Source organism: Typopeltis vanoorti, chromosome 1 (assembly GCF_054136105.1).
Source record: "Typopeltis vanoorti isolate ZY-2024b chromosome 1, IOZ_Tvanoo_1.0, whole genome shotgun sequence".
NCBI lineage: Eukaryota > Metazoa > Arthropoda > Arachnida > Uropygi > Thelyphonidae > Typopeltis > Typopeltis vanoorti.
This window is the reverse complement of record NC_143549.1, coordinates 43374010-43392768: the sequence shown is the minus strand read 5'-3', so window position 1 is coordinate 43392768 and position 18759 is coordinate 43374010. Positions and strand designations below refer to the sequence as shown.

The window sequence follows — 18759 nt, the reverse complement described above, 5'->3', positions numbered from 1 at the left end:
GAAAGCAAAGTATAAATTTCTCCTTAAAATGACTTGTTTCTGATCGAAATCGCTATGCAAACAAAGGAAATCTGGGAGAGTTTTTACTATTATTTTTTTAATCAAGGGTATCAAATTCCAAAGTATCCATACCGGTTACAATGAGGCCACATTTACAGGTTTTGGAGACTGACAAATGGTAGAAGTTTGTATGGGAGGGGGAGGGGGGGGGAATTATCGAGATTTATTGATAATTTTAATATACGTTAATTTCGAAATTATGCAAAAAATTGAATCCAGTATATGGTTCAGGACTTTTTGCTGAAGAATACAGTATGCAGTGATTATGATTAAATTTTCGGGAAAACATTGCAGTAACTTCTGTCAGGGTTAATTGAAAAGAAAAAAAAAAGGTTTGCGAATACATTTCAAATACAAGCAGATCCGAGACAGAAATATTCATAACCAATATGAAAATTGAACATACAACAGAATACAAATGTTTAGATACCTACTTTACTGCACGTAGAAAGCAAGATAAAGAAATAAAAACGAGAACAACCATAGCTAAAGATTCCTTGTGGAAAAATAAAGATCTGCTAAGAAGTAATGTGGGTATCGGCACAAAGAAAAATGATAAGCACATTTGAGTGGCCAATTTTCACTTATAGAAGCGAGACCTGGCTATTCAAGAAGAGAGTAAAATAACTTTGAAATGTGGTGCCATAGGAGAGCTCTGAAACTCTCATGGACAAAACATGTGATAAATACAGATGTCCTACGGAGATTGAAAACATAGAGATTACAGGAAATGATCCACAGAAAGATGAGATTGGCAGGACGTACTTAGAGGTTCAGCAGGAGAGAAGTACTAACAGTACTTCTGTCCTGCTGTAGAAGGAAAAATAATGAGAAAAGGATCAAAGGCAAAAAACGAAGGACATGGCTTGAAGATATAAGATCATTGACAGGATCACATGGCTATGTAGTAACAAAAAGGAAAGCCACTAACAGAGAGAACTGGAAAGACAGGTGCTGCACCCTCTCACTGAGGAAGCTACATGGAGAGAGAGAGAAACAGAGAGAGAGAGAGAGAGAGAGTTGTTTATCTTAATTATTTCTTTATCTTTATGGTCTATTATTTATTTAAGAACATGAACCGAATAATTGCTTAGTATTGACGTACCTGCTCGAGAACAAAGTAGATTTTGTTGTGGACGGCTGCACTGATCATTCTGAGGATCGTCACTAAAAGGCAAGGCTTGACCGCTGTCGGTATCAACTGAAAGCAACAGATATCCTAAATAAAAAAGGAAAAGTGAATGTTATTATTATTGTTTTTAAGAGAGACCTCCAGTGAGTCAAAGACTCATCGAGGGAGGCCATACTATATGCAGCAACTATGATACTTATTTTTGAATTCATTCGCACTGCTTGCACTCACAACATCCACCTGCAATCCATTCCAATCACGCACCACCCTCTGAGAGAAAAAAATCTAGCCCTCACTCCTTATTAGCGGCCTTCATTCTGAACTTCCAAGAATGTCCTCTTTTTCTTTCCCCATCCTCCAGTAATTGAAAAATTCCATCAATTGAAACCCTGTCTTGTCAATACGAATTTAGTAATAATGTAATTCAGGTAGTACTATATTAGAGTCTTGTACATCTCATTATTCCATTATGAGAACATTTGAAGACGATGAGAATTATTTTCAAATGTCTTTAGGTTTATTTTTTTTATTGAAAGATTATTATTATTATTATTATTATTATTATTATTATTATTATTATTTAAAAAAACTTTATGTACGAGAAAGTATTTGTTATGCATAATTGTGTTCATATAATGTATGTAATTTATCTGAGAAATAATAAAATGTTTAAAAAAATATAAGTATTTTTATATTTTCACCAACATTGCCTATTGAATTGTAAATCTATTGAAATATCATTATTATCGGACTTAAATACATTCGAAATGGGAATGTTATGGACCTTTGATCCACTTCTTAATTTATATAACCAAGCAAATGTCTCCAATAAATGCGTTTGAAGAAGGTGATATGCTTGTGCGGGGGAAAAAAAAGACAACGGGACAGCTGGAAGGGAACCAACCCCACAGCCAGAATTAGAAAAAGAGACTAACTAGTACTGAAAAAAAAAAAGGTTGAACCAGTTACCCATATAAATATAGAATTTTAGTAACTCGCCTGCTCCATTTGATTCTCGGAGTGAATCTGTTTCCGCCTGTAAACTTCCATAAGTCGTTGAAAGGTCGATGAAATGCGTAACCTGATTCATCTGAATTCTGGGATAATCTACGGATAGAAAAATCAGTCATTTTATTTATCGGGCACTTTTTAAAATATTTCCAAAGTACATTTGACTCTCACTATAGCAGTCATTGTTATAACAAAATGTGTTTTTATAAACAAACGACTGAAAATCATGCCATTCTAACAATGCTAATCTAAAGAAAATTCACTTATATTCACCATAAGAAACTAATTTCTTAATGCCCAAGAGTCCTTTATCTCTATACACTAAGCCGTTTTGTGATATAGTAAAATAATTGTAAAATATGACCTTGAGATATAACTTATATTCAGATATATTATCGAAGCAAAAGTGACAAAAGGAACCTTAAAAGTCATCAGTAGGTATCAAGTACTAGAAAAATTATTAACACAATCTTATAAGCATAAATAGACAGCAAGAAATCTCTAGCTACCATTCTAGTATTCTCCATCATTATCAGACTGCAGAATTCGGTTATTCCAAATAGGAAAAAAAAAACATGTTTGGTTAAATTTTCCCGATTTCATTTTCTTTTAACTTCACCGTATGACGTATTTCACGCTTATAGTTTTATAATCGACAAATCATTAATAATCACATTATGAAATACTTGTTAAAAAGCGCTTTAAAGCAAATCTAAATATCATTATCTATGACTAAAGAAGGTCACACAAAGGGTCATGAAGCGCGAGCGCGCGCGCGCGCGCGCACACACACACACACACACACACACAAAAAAAACTGAATACACATTAAAGATCTAAGCTTTACTCGATTGAATATGCGTGTTATAAAAATGCACCACCAGAAACACATTTTGACAGACACAGCAGACTAGGGAGATAGGCTTAACATCAAGGAGATTTATTAGCCAAAGCATTCATGAGTGAGTGTAATATAATACGTAAAAGGAAAATGAAGTTCAGGTACTTAATATTACGTTAAGTACCTCAATAGCCTGGGGGGAGGGGATAAGATTGGAATTCACATTCGATTAATTTTAGACAAGTCAAGGCCAGGAGTGAAAAAAAAAATAGTGCCTGCTTTACTGCAAAAAGCCAAGTTATTTTCTTTCTGCCGAGAAAGTGCATTTTATTCTGTAAAAGCAAAAGTCAATGTTGTTTACAGTTTACAGGTCTGAGATGTTTAGATTAATGTTCCACATGTTTTTTTTTAAATATTTTTAAGATATAGAATATCAGCAACGTTGCAGATAGTTAAATTACCCAACATAAGACGATATTTCCTATGGATGATGGAATGCTGTAAGGAATCAGTTTAGAAATAGAATTTGTAAAGTGATTTCTAACAACAAAATATAACTTACTATATAAGTTTTATTTATGAAATACCTTGGAAAGTATCACCTACTGGCTGCACTATTTTTTCCCCATTCTCTTATTCTGAATTTTTCCCAACCCCACCTCTTTCTCTCTCTCCTCAAGTTCAATGTTACCATATCTAACAGTCCAAAGTTGGAGGTGTATTTTATTCAGCTTATCTCGTCTTCATTTGTCGAAAATACTTTATGCAATAATGTAAACTAATAACAGCACTAAAATATAACAAATGGATGCTATTATATTAATACAGTAATAACAAATGATGTGTTAGTATCGAACAAAAATTCGACCAAAATAATTCTCTGACGGGCATTGCTTCAAGCTATGTTTTGTTTGTGATCTTCATTGCAGGCAAAAGCTGTCACCGAAATACTTATTACTGTAAAGCTTTAAGATAATAGTTATAATAGTTATTCTAACTATTACTGTACACATTTAGAACATATCACACACACACACACACACGCACACACACACACACAGACGGTAATTCAGTCGTATTAAATTCTTTAGAAAGAAACCGCGATTAGGTGAATATGCTAATGTCATTAACACTACTTCCTATTTACATCACTGGAACCAGTTTCTTTATTTGTTTCTTTATGTATTTATTATATGTTATTAGGAGTGACTTAAGTATTATTATAAATTAATTCTCACACATTGTAACCCCCAAACTCCCCCTTTCAACACCACAACAGCAGAAGCATGCACACCGCAGAAAGAAGACAGGCAACAACATCCAAGGTAAGGTGTGTGCGAATTTTCTTCTATTTTGCTACATATATTTGTCTCTAAAACTACATCTGTAATGCCCTAAGAATTCTTGAATAAAAACCCAATGACATTAAAAGAGGGGCACTCCTAAACAATAAACAGGCAGAATAGCCGTAAAAATAATACTTTTAAGAGGAGTAACATGGGAGCTTTCCCAGAAAAAATACTTATGTGATTTAAGTATTTTAATTTTGCTTGAATTTTTTTTTTTAATAATAAAAATCCTAAGCGAAAATTGGCATTTAGGCACAATATGTAACTTACTAGGTGCACAATAAGAACATCGGGCAGAACGTACAAAATCAATGCAGGTTACGTTAAATTGTGGGTAAAAGGAGTCATTGGCAAAGACTTCGATGGGTGCACACTGTGGATCGGGATTACTCCCAGGTGGACAACATTGAAGTGGTTGGTTAGTCTCTTCCTCTGAAAGAAAAAAAAAATGAAAACCGAAAACTGTCGATATTCTTCATTCGTTATATCATTTAGATTTAATAATAACGAGTATGTTCAGTACAGCCTCCAAAAAAGTGGAATGCTTGAAGCTTTAAATTATATTCTCCTTAATTTTATGGACTTTAAATACTTTTATGAAATAAAAGTATTTAAATAAATAAATTTAAATAAAATGTTAAAATATTTTATTCATCAGCATGCTAAATTCAGTGTAAGATTAATACAGTAATATATAGTAATATAGTTTGTAATTCATTAGAGGATATTAAAAAAATTAAATGGAAAAGAAGAATGTAATTTTAATAAAATAATTAACAGACGTTATTGTTTGTATTTAATGTGATGAACTGTGGATGGAAGTATGTAATTGACACTATTTGCATTTAAAACGTAACACTTGAATTGTACCTTATATAAATGAAAACATAAACAACAGAAATTAATTTTTTTTAAAGTAGAGATGCCTTGGTGTTTTAATTATTTATTACTGTTGTAAGCAACTAAACATCTGGGTTCATATGTTTACAGAAGAGTAAATGTCAAGATGCAGATTTGATTTGCTTCAATTAGTACTTGGCTTGTTTGTTTGTTTTCGAATTCTGTTTTGGAGTCAAGAACTTTATAAGGAGGTTGGGTTGATGCCTGGAGAAATGGCTGTGATCTTCGAATTTTTAACTTGGATTTTCCAATCCAGAAGATAGACAAATAGTCCAGATAACACAGACATATATAACATATATAGCAGAGTATGTAAGTAGGGAAAATAACCATTCGTTATTATTATTACGTAATCCCTTCAGGGAGTCCAAAGACTTATCGAGGGAGGGCACCTACTCTACAAATCTCCGTCTTCACCACTGAAACTACTTTCATCATATACATCAACGCCGTCTACTGCCGACTGCCATCCCTAGTATTATCGACGACAATTCCCAAAATCCACGCCTACGGAGGGATTGGAACCAACAGGCTTTTGTCTGGAGAGCGGATACGCTAACCACTCAGCCAACCAGGCCGCCAATCCCAGGCTCTTGGAGCCGAAACGTTTATTTAGGAGAGGATAAAGGTTATTATTTATTTATTTTTTACCGAAATAAATGTTTATTTTCAAAAGCATCTCGACCAACAAAATTTTTCTCTTTAATTTTGTTGGCTATAAATATATATGTTATAACTATAATAATTAATTTTTGTGGAAGAGCCCCTCCTCTTCAATGATTACTTTATTAAAGCACACAGATTTTCTTTAGAGAAGAATTAAAATGATTTTTTAACAAGTTCTACGCTCAAAACAACAAGTTTATTAGCTATGCAATGGATAAAATATCGAAATGATTGTGTAGTTTTCTTAAACTAAGATTTAACCACTTACCTGTAGATACAGGTGTCAGATTAATGTCGTGACTTATGAACTGACCGAACTGCATGAACATATGAGTTGGAGTGATTGGCCGATCCACATCAGGACAGATTGTGTCACATACATATCGTGCATTTGGGAGTTCTGCACCAGTTACTGATCTTCGAAAAGTTGAAAGACCTAAAAGTAGAATCATAGGAATTGTTATTATGACGTCCTCATACAATAAAAAATAAATATTATATATTATTTTTTAAGTCAATCATCATGATGTTATTGTAAACCTCGTTAAAAGTACAAACTAAAATTTATGTTTAATATAATCTTCAAAGTAATTGTTGTTTTATGTATTAAATAAATGACAAGAAAAACCAGAATGTCGTAGAAACGAATATTCTGTCAACATAGAACTTATTTAATATTTTATCTTAAAACATTAAATCATAAGATAACTGTCAAAAACAGAAAACATAAATTGTTAAGACGGATTAACTCTGATAAAACTGCTTGTGAATTCTTGTATAGATAATAATGTTAACAAACGAAGCTCAAAATCTATTAACCAATCTGAAAATCCCTAAGTTTATATAACTTACCATCACTATAGCATGGTTCATGAAGCCGACGGAAACACGTAAATGACTGTCCCCAAGTAGGATTGCCTAAGTTGTTACAACTCCCATCTGCAGTTCTGAAATTGTAATCTGGATCGCAAGTGATGTTACTAAACTGATTTATGCATTCTTGGTAGACCTCACTTGCAGTAGGTCCGGAAAATAACAAGTCGCTTTGCAAATATTTGGTGTCATCCGAAGTTAGACTATGCCTAAAACAAGAAATGAAAAAAAAAAGGCACAGAAATATAAGGTTACAACAAAAAACAAAAAAGACACAAAAATCATGTAGCATTTTTTTTCCCAAAAAAAGTCCTTAAAAGGACTGGCTTAAAGGGGCGAAGCAAGAATGCATTTCATCTTCCCCGTTATCTGTAGAGGACAGTGTAGGAATAAGGTGTTATTAAGCTATTAAATTAAAGCTCTGATCATGGCAGGAGGGTAACAGCAATAGCCGAGCCCCAATTAGATCTTCATTGGCTACAGCATTGCCATCCATTACCCTCCAAGGTATTAATCACCGCCTCTCACGGTCGATTCCCTCCTCATCCGTAGAACTTTATAGTCCTTATGACTGGCTTAAAGAGGCAAAGCAAGAATGCTTTTCATCTTCCCCGTTATCTGTAGTGGACAGTGTAGGAATAAGGTGTTATTAAGCTATTAAATTAAAGCTCTGATCATGGCAGGAGGGTAACAGCAATAGCCGAGCCCCAATTAGAACTTCATTGGCTACAGCATTGCCATCCATTACCCTCGAAGTCCTTATAAGGACTGGCTTAAAGGGACAAAGCAAGAATGCTTTTCATCTTCCCCGTTATCTGTAGTGTACAGTGTAAGGATAAGGTGTTATTGAGCTATTAAAGCTCCGATCCTGGTAGGAAGGTAACAGCAATAGCCAAGCCTCAGTTAGAACGTCATTGGCTATTGGCTACAGCATTGCCATCCATTACCCTCCAATGGTATTCGGCCAACATTCAACCGGTTTTTCGCTACCCTCGAAGTCCTTATAAGGACTGGCTTAAAGGGGAGAAGCAAGAATGCTTTTCATCTTCCCCGTTATCTATAGAGGACAGTGTAGGGTTAAGACGTTATTAAGCTAATAAAGCTCTGATCATTACTCATTAACAGTTATTTTAATATATGTTAAAATAAATAAGGTGTTATTAAGCAATTGTTGATTTTTAAAAATTAATTGAAATATTGCCCTTTAAATTTTTGTTTCGTCAAAAATATAATAGTTTCATAATTTTTACATACAAAGGATAATATTTTTATATATTTAAAGATATTTTAAGTCTTTTTTTTGTTTGTTTGTTTCTTATCTGCTAATAGTATGAACTTAATATGAATTTAAGTCCTTTTTGTTAGCGTATCGTCAATAACATTGTTTGATGCAATTATTATTATAATTATTGTTATTATTGGAAAGGCCTCTGATAAAATTAGATTTACTTTAACACGATTTGCGAGCATTTCTTTCTCGATGCCATACCTATTTTATGCATCTGGTAATTTGTTAAGATTTCAGTTACGTTTTAAAATTACTTATTCCATAATAAGGTTTCTATGCACAAAATAACCTGAAAATGATTTCAAGAACCAATACCATGTAATCAAAACATATTGAGTTAAGATAGCGCCTAGAAGTTTCATTATTGTCAATCCAACAGTACGACGAGGTTAAAAGGGAAACGAGTTTGTTCCAAGCATGAAATTTTTTACAAAAATTTAAATGAATTATTTGAAGATGGCATTTACTTTTCTTTCAAGTATTGAGTTGCACGTTCAAACAACCATGCATTTTCATCGGATTCTTTGCTTCGTGGAAATTGCGTTTGGATCAGTTGGTGTCTTCGAACTGCTGTCGCTCCTATAGGAGCTATTGGACCTGAAAGAAAAAATAATCAGGCTTAAAAATGCGTCCAGGATAATTTATATTTATTTATATAACACGTGATAATCTCAAATACAAAATAGATTATTGTAAATGTTTCCATGACTCCCTTAAATCTATCCAGGCGCCGTTTTAAGCCTATTAAGAAATGGCTTACCTAAGGAGAAAATGATTAGAATAACAATATGGATTCCAACAAGACAATATGCAACGAGCTTTAGTATTCCATTGAATCAGATGTATTCAGAACTTCGAAGTGTGAATTTTTTGATTAATAATATGGCGTGTTCGTGAGGATAAATTGTGATATTATTGAAACGGCAAGGTTTATTTATGCTTGGAATGAATAAATAAACATTGCAGTTTCAAAGATGTGAAGTTCTGTTAAACAATAACCATAATAACTTAGGAGGGTCTTTAATTTCCTGTTTACTCTGTCATGATCGTTTGATGTTAGGGTTCAGCAGAATTTTCGAAATAATCAAACGATCATTAGACAGCATCATATGTTCTAAAAATATGGTTAAGTCTTACCTTGTTTTTGGAACATGTCTTAATCATAGTACCTTTCGTAAGCTAATACTTTGTATTCGAAATAATACGTTGTATTGTCTTACGAAAGTATATAGTGACGTAACAAATCGTTGAATTTTAGTGTATTATACAAAGAATGTAAAGTTCATTGACAACTGAGATCGAGGATATCAAGAAGGCTAGGAGGATTGTGAAGAAATTATAAGGGCAGAACAACATCCCATTTGGAAACAAAGCTCAAATATAAATTATTTGTAGTTTTATGCCACGTCTCCTAATCATGGACAATAAAAACTTATAAGCTATTGATGTTCGGTTATAAATCGTCATATGATTTAAAACTCCATAACAGAAACTGGAATAAGAATAACACAAGAGTATCTTAGAAAATTATTGATTTCTGAAAATCCTTTTATTTATAAAGGGATTAATCACTGCTCGTTGAGCCATAACCTGCCCTCTCTTTTATTTATTTTTTATTTTTTAAGATGGAGTTGGTCTCAACTTTGAACCAACGCTGATAGCTGAGCTCGAGGCTATAAATAAATCAAACTTTTGGATAGGAGATTACAGAAGCTACTTCATCTTGTAAGTCCTAAATACTAACACACACACATAAACGTTTGAAACAGTGTGAATTTTATGGTTCATTTGCTTGAGTTCTAGGGAAGCAAAAAAAAAAAAAACCTACTTTCCTTTCCGAAAAATTAACTAACTCAGAAACCAAAAAAATAAAATAAACAACACTCACATTCCAGCTTCTTGAAAGCAGCTAATTGCTGTTTAGCATTGACAAACGCTTCTTCGATATCATCAGCAGTAAGTCCAGTTGCTCTTTTTTGTCTGTGAGATAATGTTTCGGCCTTCATTTGTCCCATGATCAAAACAACAGTTGTCAGAAGAAGAAAGAGTCTGGGGAAAAAAGTTCGAACATTACTTCATATGTTTAAAATCGCATTAACTTATTAATAAAGTGTCAAGACTTTTAAAATTAACTCTGAATTATTCTAGAAATAAGTAACATTTCTCGATTTTTTAAACACAAATATTGATATGGAATATGTAAAGTGTATTGAATCCGAGCTCGTTCACCGATGTCATTATGAGACTGAAAGAAAGAAAGAAAGAAAGAAAGAAGTCAGACTTTATTCTACTACAACTTTTCAGACTATCCAAGTATAATTCAGGTATGGAGATCTCGCTCTCTCTCTCTCTCTCTCTCTATGTTCACTGGGCATCTACAGTTGCCGTATGGTCACTCCGATGCTCGGTGATGTTCCACACCAGACCTCGCCATGTAGTCCTGTTGTTTGCTTTTCTGGCAGCCTCAACTCTCTGAAGATCAGTCACTCCACACACACACCATTCATCTATCTCATTGATGGTCTACCCCTGCCTCTTTTTCCAGGAACTTTACCTTCTATTACTGTTCTGAGAAGTCCTCCTTCCAGCCTTTCTATGTGTCCAAAATATTTTAACTTTCTTCTGTCAATATCCTTAAGGATCCTTAAAGTTCTACTAATCTTTTCTAACACCCATTCATTTGTACACCTTTCAGAATATGATATCCTCCACAGCCTTCTGTAACACCACATCTCAAAAGCAGATATCCGTTTCTTATCTGACTTTTTTAGGTTCCAAGTCTCGCATCCATAAGTCGCTGTTGGAAAAAGAACTGTATCTAAACTCCTCAACTTTGTTCCCATGGAGATAGATACATCCTTCCAGATTTTAGAATTGATTGGAGATCTAGAGACTACATATACGCACTGAACAATGCCAATATTTCAGTCTGAAATTGTTGTGCCCGATATCCTACAAAGAAGGTCTAGAAGAGAAGTATAGGAATATTTTTAATCATTAAAGTAGCTGAAGCATTCGCACAAGAGAAGTGAAAAGTTAGATCTTCTTGGATATCTTCAAAGCATAGTAGGAAATTAATTTAAAATGAAATATTTTGGAAACGAATGTAGGAAAGAAGAACAGAGCCGAATTTCGGTTCAAGGCACAGAGTAGTCGATACCAGCACTAGGTTCCGACATAAAGATGAAGATCAAGTCTCGTGAAAATAACATACAAGGAAATCTATGCCATTTTTCACTCTGGTATTTTGAAGAAAGGTGGAAGAGTATGCATCCGATAAGAAATAGGAAGTGATTCATCGTTTAGTTTAGAAATGCATAAAAAATGACTATCATACTGAATATTAAAATATCTATAAAAGTGAAACAGCCCTAGAAAAGAGGCAATTATAAGAAAATTACTACAATGCCACAAAAATCAACATGTTTCGTTTAGTGAATGCAAAGAAGAATGTAAGAGAAGTATGTGTAAAATGCAGTCAATAAAAGTCATGGGAAGATTTTAAGATAAATATCAATAACACGATAAAACGGTCTGGATGATACTGAGAAGTTTAAAAACGCTGTAAAATGTGTATTGAAAAAGGAATTAGTATGAAGGTGACATGATAAAGGTGACATAAATAACTGGTGAAAGATGGTCTAGATTTTTAGGGTGATTTACTTGAATTATTAAATGAGATAACCAGCGATAGAAAATATTCAAGCGGAATGAAGCTATGAAGATATTTCAGTAATAGTTCAGACCGAACAGCTAAGGCAGCAGAAGTCAGAAGCAGATATTAGGATAAGAAATACGGAGGGATACATTATTATTGATAGTTTAACTGGAGTGTATTGTGTATTATTTAACGTATTATGTTTGTACATTCTCGTTTATCTGGAAATAAATGAGCATGTAAAAACTAGATATTTCTGTACTGATTGTTCCGGTATATATGAGATATTTTGATTGGGATTCTCCGGAGCGAACAGATCACATTAATGGCAGATACATGTTAAAGATAAAGATAATATAAGGGAATTGTAATATCTTAGAAGGGTGTCCAGTCGGCATCATATTTGCGGTGCCGAATAAACACTCTGATTCTGCTTCTGCTACTTTGTTTATTATGATTGACATCCACATCATTAAGTAAATTAGTATCCAATATTACTATCCTATTTCGTTCGTTTATACATGAATTACTTAAACAATACATGTTGTGTTTTTTATGGCAAATGCGGGCGTTACGCGTCATTGGCGTCTAGGGTATTGTATCTGGATCAAGGTCGAATTAATATGGAATTGTGTTCGTTCAACTATCAGTGTGTGAGATAAAAAAAAAAAAGTGTTTGGATTTCATGTGTTGCAAAAAAGGTTTCATGAAGTAGCTTTCTGAAGTGTTTTTTCCCAATGATATAATTTTCAAAATAAAATATAATTATGGTTTGAATTTGGATGATCCGCAATTATATAGGAATGATTTTATTTATTTATGAAGGAAGGTTTGGAACTGTTTGACTCCCTTATGAGAGAAGGCGTAAAAATCTGGAGTATTGGCAAAACCTCATGTCGACTTATATAGCTCGTCATCGACTGTCTTTTAAACATATTTGTGAAAGTGATTCATTGAAAGGTACAAAATACTGCTCTCAGTTGTAACACCGTTTCAGCGCATTTTTACGAGGTGGTGAGAAAAAAATGTATCCTCATTTTAAATTTCTTCATGCTTTCACTTTGTTATCATGCTTCTCTAAAAGATTTGAGAGAATAACTGAAGCCTTGAGTTAAATGTATTTTCAGTTGATTGATTCTGTACATCAGTTCAGCTTTTAATCTATAAGTGCTATGAGAAAATTAGTCTGGGTAGAAGGGTCCAGTCTAAGTCAAAGAGTCAATAATGAAATTTGGCTTATGTTAATTTTCAGTCTTTTCTAAATAATACTTCAGTATATTACTGTACATTACCTTTTACACGATGTATGTTCGGAACCATTTTTAGAACCTCCTTATTATAACGTCGATGTTCTCACTTAAAGTTCTTAAAAGAACTGGGCGATGGACTGAGTCCTTGACTCTTTATCCCGTCATATGAATGAAGAAAATCTGTGTGGATGGGGTGTTATTGAGCTAAAAAGCTCTAGTCATGGCTGGGTAACGGCAATAGCCGAGCCTCAGTTAAAACTTCATTGGCTACAGCATTGCCATTTGTTATCCTGGAAGTCCTAATAAGCCTTTCCTCGATGTTTTCACTCCTTATAGTCCTTATAAGGACTGGCTTAAAGGGGAAAAGCAAGAAAGCTTTTCATCTTCCCCGTTATCTGTAGAGGACAGTGTAGGGATGAGGTGTTATTGAGCAATTAAAGCTCTAATCGTGGCAGGAGGATAACAGCCTCAGTTAGGACTTCATTGGCTACAGCATTGCCATCCATTACCATCCAAGGGTATTGGGTTGAATGAATCAATCACCGCATCTCACAGTCGATTGATTGACCTATGTCCTCACTATTATTTACTTGAATTATTTATATTTAATATATAGTTTAAATCTTTTGGTTTCAAATTGAACTTTAATTTTCTAAATATTTATTTAAAAATCATTAAATTATTATTAAATTTATTTTAAGATTTAAGATTTTACAATACTTTATATATATATATAGGACATTTACTTTGTATATTTTAGATTCGTTTAAATTTAGTTGTTTCATTTATTATGCAATTACCTCATTTATTATATTTAAAATTAAAGTTTTTAAGAAATATTCAAATACCGAAGCACGGTAATGTTTTATTATTATTATTATTATTATTATTATTATTAGAAAAACAAAATAGCAGAAAAACTATGTTATCATCATTATTATTGAAATCTCAATATATATAGGACTTAGTGCTTAACCTTGTAAAATAATATACTGAATGTTACTCAAGATGATCATTGTATATATGTAAATATTTGAGATATCAATAAAAAAGGTGTTTGTGGAATGAGGAAGACCCTTGGAGGGTAATGGATGGCAATGCTGTAGCCAATGAAGTTCTAACTGAGGCTTGGTTATTGCTATTACCCTCCTGCCATGATCAGAGCTTTAATAGCTCAATAAAACCTCATCCCTACACTGTCCTACACAGATAACGGGGAATATGAAAAGCATTCTTGCTTCACCCCTTTAAGCCAGTCCTTATAAGGACTATAAGAATCAATAAAAAATATTCTTCTTATTATTATTATTAGATTACTTTTCAGATTGCTTTATTTACAGTTAGATAAAAATAATAATTCTACTTTAAATAAGAACTTACCTTATACTGCATTCTTTGATACCCATGTCTTAAATATTCAATAATACTATCCAGCTGGAACTGGAACTCAACCTACAGAGATTGAAGAAAATACTTTATAAGGAAATTTTTACGTAATAATAAATAACATAATAATATTATAATAAAATTACTATTACGTGACACCACCAAACGAGTCCAAGGGCTCATCAACGGGAGCCCTTGGACTCGTTTAACCCGCTGTCAACATCAACACTGAATCCTTCATTTATACATTCGATTATGTATATTGCTCTGATTTAAGCATGAAATATACACACATCCTGCAGACATTGTGCCTAGTCATATCGCGCATGCATTCTGATGCTTCTCGTCATTTGTCGTGTTTAAATAACCAGATGATTCCAATGCATAATTTCGCCATATCAACATACAGTACTGTATTGCTATATCTTTGATCACGAGTTGACTGATGGTATTACTACTGCTAATATTTTAACATTTTAAGCAATAAAAGTAACTGCAAAAACTTTCCTTTCGTATTTTATGCAAATATGCGAATTTCATGAAAATACATGAAACATACAATCAAAACACACAACACACACCAATATATTGCTTGCAATATATTGGTGTGTGTGTGTTTCATGTTTGGTCTGTAGAAGATGGACTAGGTAAAAGATAAAGTTTAAAAAATCCTTAGTCCGAATGCTGTACTAATGTACTGGAGATTGATAACTTTTTGTGTGGGTGGGGGGGGATATAAAACAGATATTCATTTTGTTCATCTCTCACCATTTTTAGTTATTTTACCATGCACATTTATGTACAGACATATGACACTACTGAAGTGCTCAACACTATCATATCATTATACACAAATCATAACTAGCTTATCGTCCAGCCTTACAACTATACAATTCTGCTTGAAATTTACGAAAATTCACGGCTTATATAATAATCCGATGATGAAGCCATCTTACGTATTTTCTATTCTAACAATAAAAAATGAACTTGATATAGGTATTCTAACTTTGTCTTCTTTACTACATTTTTATTATTTCTTCGGAAAAAGCTTGATCCGCCAAATGCGCCATCTATTTTTTTATAGATGAACTAACTTATAAGCTTTATGAATCAGAAATCCCTTTACGTTCTCTATTAAAAAATTCATCATGTTGCAATTAACCACACTATTCTTATAACAATTATAGAGACCCTCTGTATGCTCAGTCAATCTTCTCCAAATATTTCGATTTTGACATCCCTTAAAACTAATGGGGAGTAAAGCTGACGGTAATAATCCAATATTGATTTCGCCAGACACATCCTAACGATATCATAACTTCCTTGTCTGTAGAAGTAAATCTTTGTTTAATTAGTTCCAAAATATTCAAATTTGTTTCATATAATTTTATATAGAAGAAAATATAATTTAAAATTTTAAATGTATAACTCCAAAACCCAAATAATTCTTTAAATGATCGAAGTTTTTCGAATAAACCATTAAATTTTATTATATTCTAATCTTTATAAACTCCAATCGAAAAGTGCAATTGTATCTGGAATGAGTATTTTTACCCCTTGGAGGGTAATGAATGGCAATGCTATAGCCAATGAAGTTCTAACTGAGGCTCGGCTATTGCTGTTACCTTCCTGCCATGATCAGAGCTTTAATTGCTCAATAATACCTTATCCCTACACTGTCCTCTACAGATAACGGGGAAGATGAAAAGCATTCTTGCTTCGCCCCTTTAAGCCAGTCCTTATAAGGATATATAAGGATATAAGGCAATTGTATCAGGTGGATGATTAATAATACCCTTGGTGGATATTGGATAGCAATGCTGTGTAGCCAATGAAGTTTTAACTGAGGTTCGGCTGTTGCAAAACTCTCCACTCTCAGTGCCCCCTGGGGCACTGAGATTCGAGTTTTGAGTTCGCTCTCTTAAGGTTTTTGCCTTAAGGGAGCAATTTGAGTCTCCGGGGAAAGTGTTCTCCAGCAGAGCCCGCTGAGGGGCCTTGTCGGTGAATGCTTTTCTTCGGAATTTGAGCGGTTCCGCTCGGTGGTGGAAGGCCATCACTGAGTGGAACCAACGCTGAGATGGACGGTCCTTCGCCCACGAATGAGTGGCCTAGGGATCGTACGAATTTTTAGAGACGGCTTTACCTTTAAATATGGCAATGCTGTGTAGCCAATGAAGTTTTAATTGAGGTTTGGCTGTTGCTGTTACCCACCTGGGGCACTGAGATTCGAGAGTTTTGAGTTCGCTCTCTTAAGGTTTTTGCCTTAAGGGAGTAATTTGAGTCTCCGGGGATGGTGTTTTCCGGCACGGCCCGCTGAGGGGCTTTGTTGGTGAATGCCTTCTTCGGAATTTGAGCGGCTCTGCTCGGTGGTGGCGTGTGGGTGGAAGGCCAACGCTGAGATGGACGGTCTTTCGCCTACGATTGAGTGGCCTAAGGATCGTCCGAATTTTTAGAGACGGCTTTAGCTTTCAATTAAATTTAAATATGGCAATGCTATTGCCAATGAAGTTCTAACTGAGGCTCGGATATTGCTGTTACCCTCCTGCCGTGATCAGAGCTTTAATAGCTCAATAACACCTGATCCCTACATTGCCCTCTACAGATAACGGGGAAGATAAAAAGCATTCTTGCTTCGCCACTTTAAGCCAGTCCTTATAAGGACTATAAGGCAGTTTTGTTCATACATGCATGTATGTATCGAAAAGTGCAATTGTTAGGTGCCTCCGGTGTGGTGGCCAGGATAAGAATAGTCCTAACGTTAATCCATGCGTGCCGTAAAAGGCGACAAAAATGGACGCTGAGTTTCGAGGGCTTCCTCTCTCAGGTTTATTCCGGAATTTCGCTCCCGGTGAGGGGGGGGGGAGGCTTCGATTTCGGGAGGTTTGCCTTGGAGTGCATATTGAGTCTCCGGGGAGGGTGTTCTCCCGTGAGGGGCTTTGTCGGTGGATGCCTTTACCTGGAATATGAGCGGTTCTGATCGGTTGTGGGGGAGCCCGTCATCACTGAGTGGAGCCAACGCTGAGTTGGACGGTCTTTCGGCCATTACGGAGTGGTCCAGAGATCGTCCTAATTTTTAGAGTTGGCTTTACTGAAATATCGCTGATGTAACCTATGCGTGTCGTAAAAGGCGACTAAAATAGACGCTGAGTTTCGAGAGTTTTCCTCTCTCTCAGGTTTCTTCCGTAATTTTGCTCCCGGTGAGTAGGGCTTGATTTCGGGAAAGTTGCCCTGGGAGAGCATTTTGAGTCTCTGGGGAGGGTGTTCTCCGGTATGGCCCGTGAGGTGCCTTGTCGGTGGATGCTTTTCCCTGGAATATGAGCGGTTCTGCTCGGTGGTGGGGGAGGGGGACTGTCACTGAGTGGAGCCAGCGATGAGTTGGACGATCTTTCGGCCACTATTGAGTGGTCAAGGGATCGTTCTAATTTTTATACAGGGCTTTACTTAAGATTCGCTCCAATGTAGCTCATGCATGTCGTACGAGGCGTCTAAAATGGGTACCCTGGGAGGGTAATGGATGGCAATGCTGTAGCCAATGAAGGTCTAGCTGAGGCTCGGCTATTGCTGTTACCCTCCTGCCATGATCAGAGCTTTATGTAGCTCAATAACATCCTGTCCTTACGCTGTCCTCTTCAGATAACGAGGAATATGAAAAGCATTCTTGCTTCCCCCCTTTTAAGCCAGTCCTTTTAAGGACTTTAATCTGTGCAGTTGTTATTGAACCTTAATTATAAAGCGATATAACTAAACAAATTTAGTGATTACGACTGAAGTTTTGAATAGTTTGAAAATGTGACAATTGGGAAATATCCGGAACAATTTTATTGCAATAAACATACACACACAGAGCGAGAGAGAGAGAGACGAACCCACACTGATATGAACAGCTTTCAGGATACGAACTGTAGACTCAAATATAGAAATATTATTCAATAAAAAATCAGTTTGAAAACAAGGAAAAAATCTTGGAGATTAAGTGACAGATCCCTGAAGAAAACATTGAGTGGATCAGCCAGAGAAGCATAATGTGAAGATGTTTGTAAAAACAGAAAAATTAAAACTTTATGAAAGAAGCTAAATTGGCATTCAAGGAAAAGAAGAAAGCGTATCACATTTTTCTGACAAGTCAGCTGATAGAATACATAGAAAATGTAAGAGAGCGTTGTAGTGTTTAAAAGCAGCTAAAGTCTAGCTGAGGGTGTGCAAAATTTAATTTTGCAAACCCGTTGAAATAATTTATTATCTAGCTATTTAAGGCTGCTGAAACCAATGCAAAAAAAGGGTTATGGAGGAGGAAGAATGAAAAGTACTGTGAAGACTTGTAAAAATACGGAAGATAAATCTCAGA

General features: G+C 34.8%; 1 protein-coding gene across 1 annotated transcript in view; it reads right to left on the bottom strand.

Annotated features, from left to right (window-relative positions):
• LOC150109930 (immunomodulatory peroxidase-like) overlaps positions 1-18759 on the bottom strand; it is a 102734-nt gene that overhangs the window by 13323 nt on the left and 70652 nt on the right. The window contains exons 3-11 of the mRNA XM_090399501.1: positions 14409-14480; positions 11024-11085; positions 10009-10169; positions 8588-8717; positions 6812-7041; positions 6228-6395; positions 4664-4825; positions 2192-2299; positions 1166-1279 (exon numbers count right to left, since the gene is read on the bottom strand). Coding sequence (XP_090255627.1) covers positions 1166-1279; positions 2192-2299; positions 4664-4825; positions 6228-6395; positions 6812-7041; positions 8588-8717; positions 10009-10169; positions 11024-11085; positions 14409-14480 — 1207 coding nt within the window. The remainder of the gene's footprint in view (positions 1-1165; positions 1280-2191; positions 2300-4663; positions 4826-6227; positions 6396-6811; positions 7042-8587; positions 8718-10008; positions 10170-11023; positions 11086-14408; positions 14481-18759) is intronic.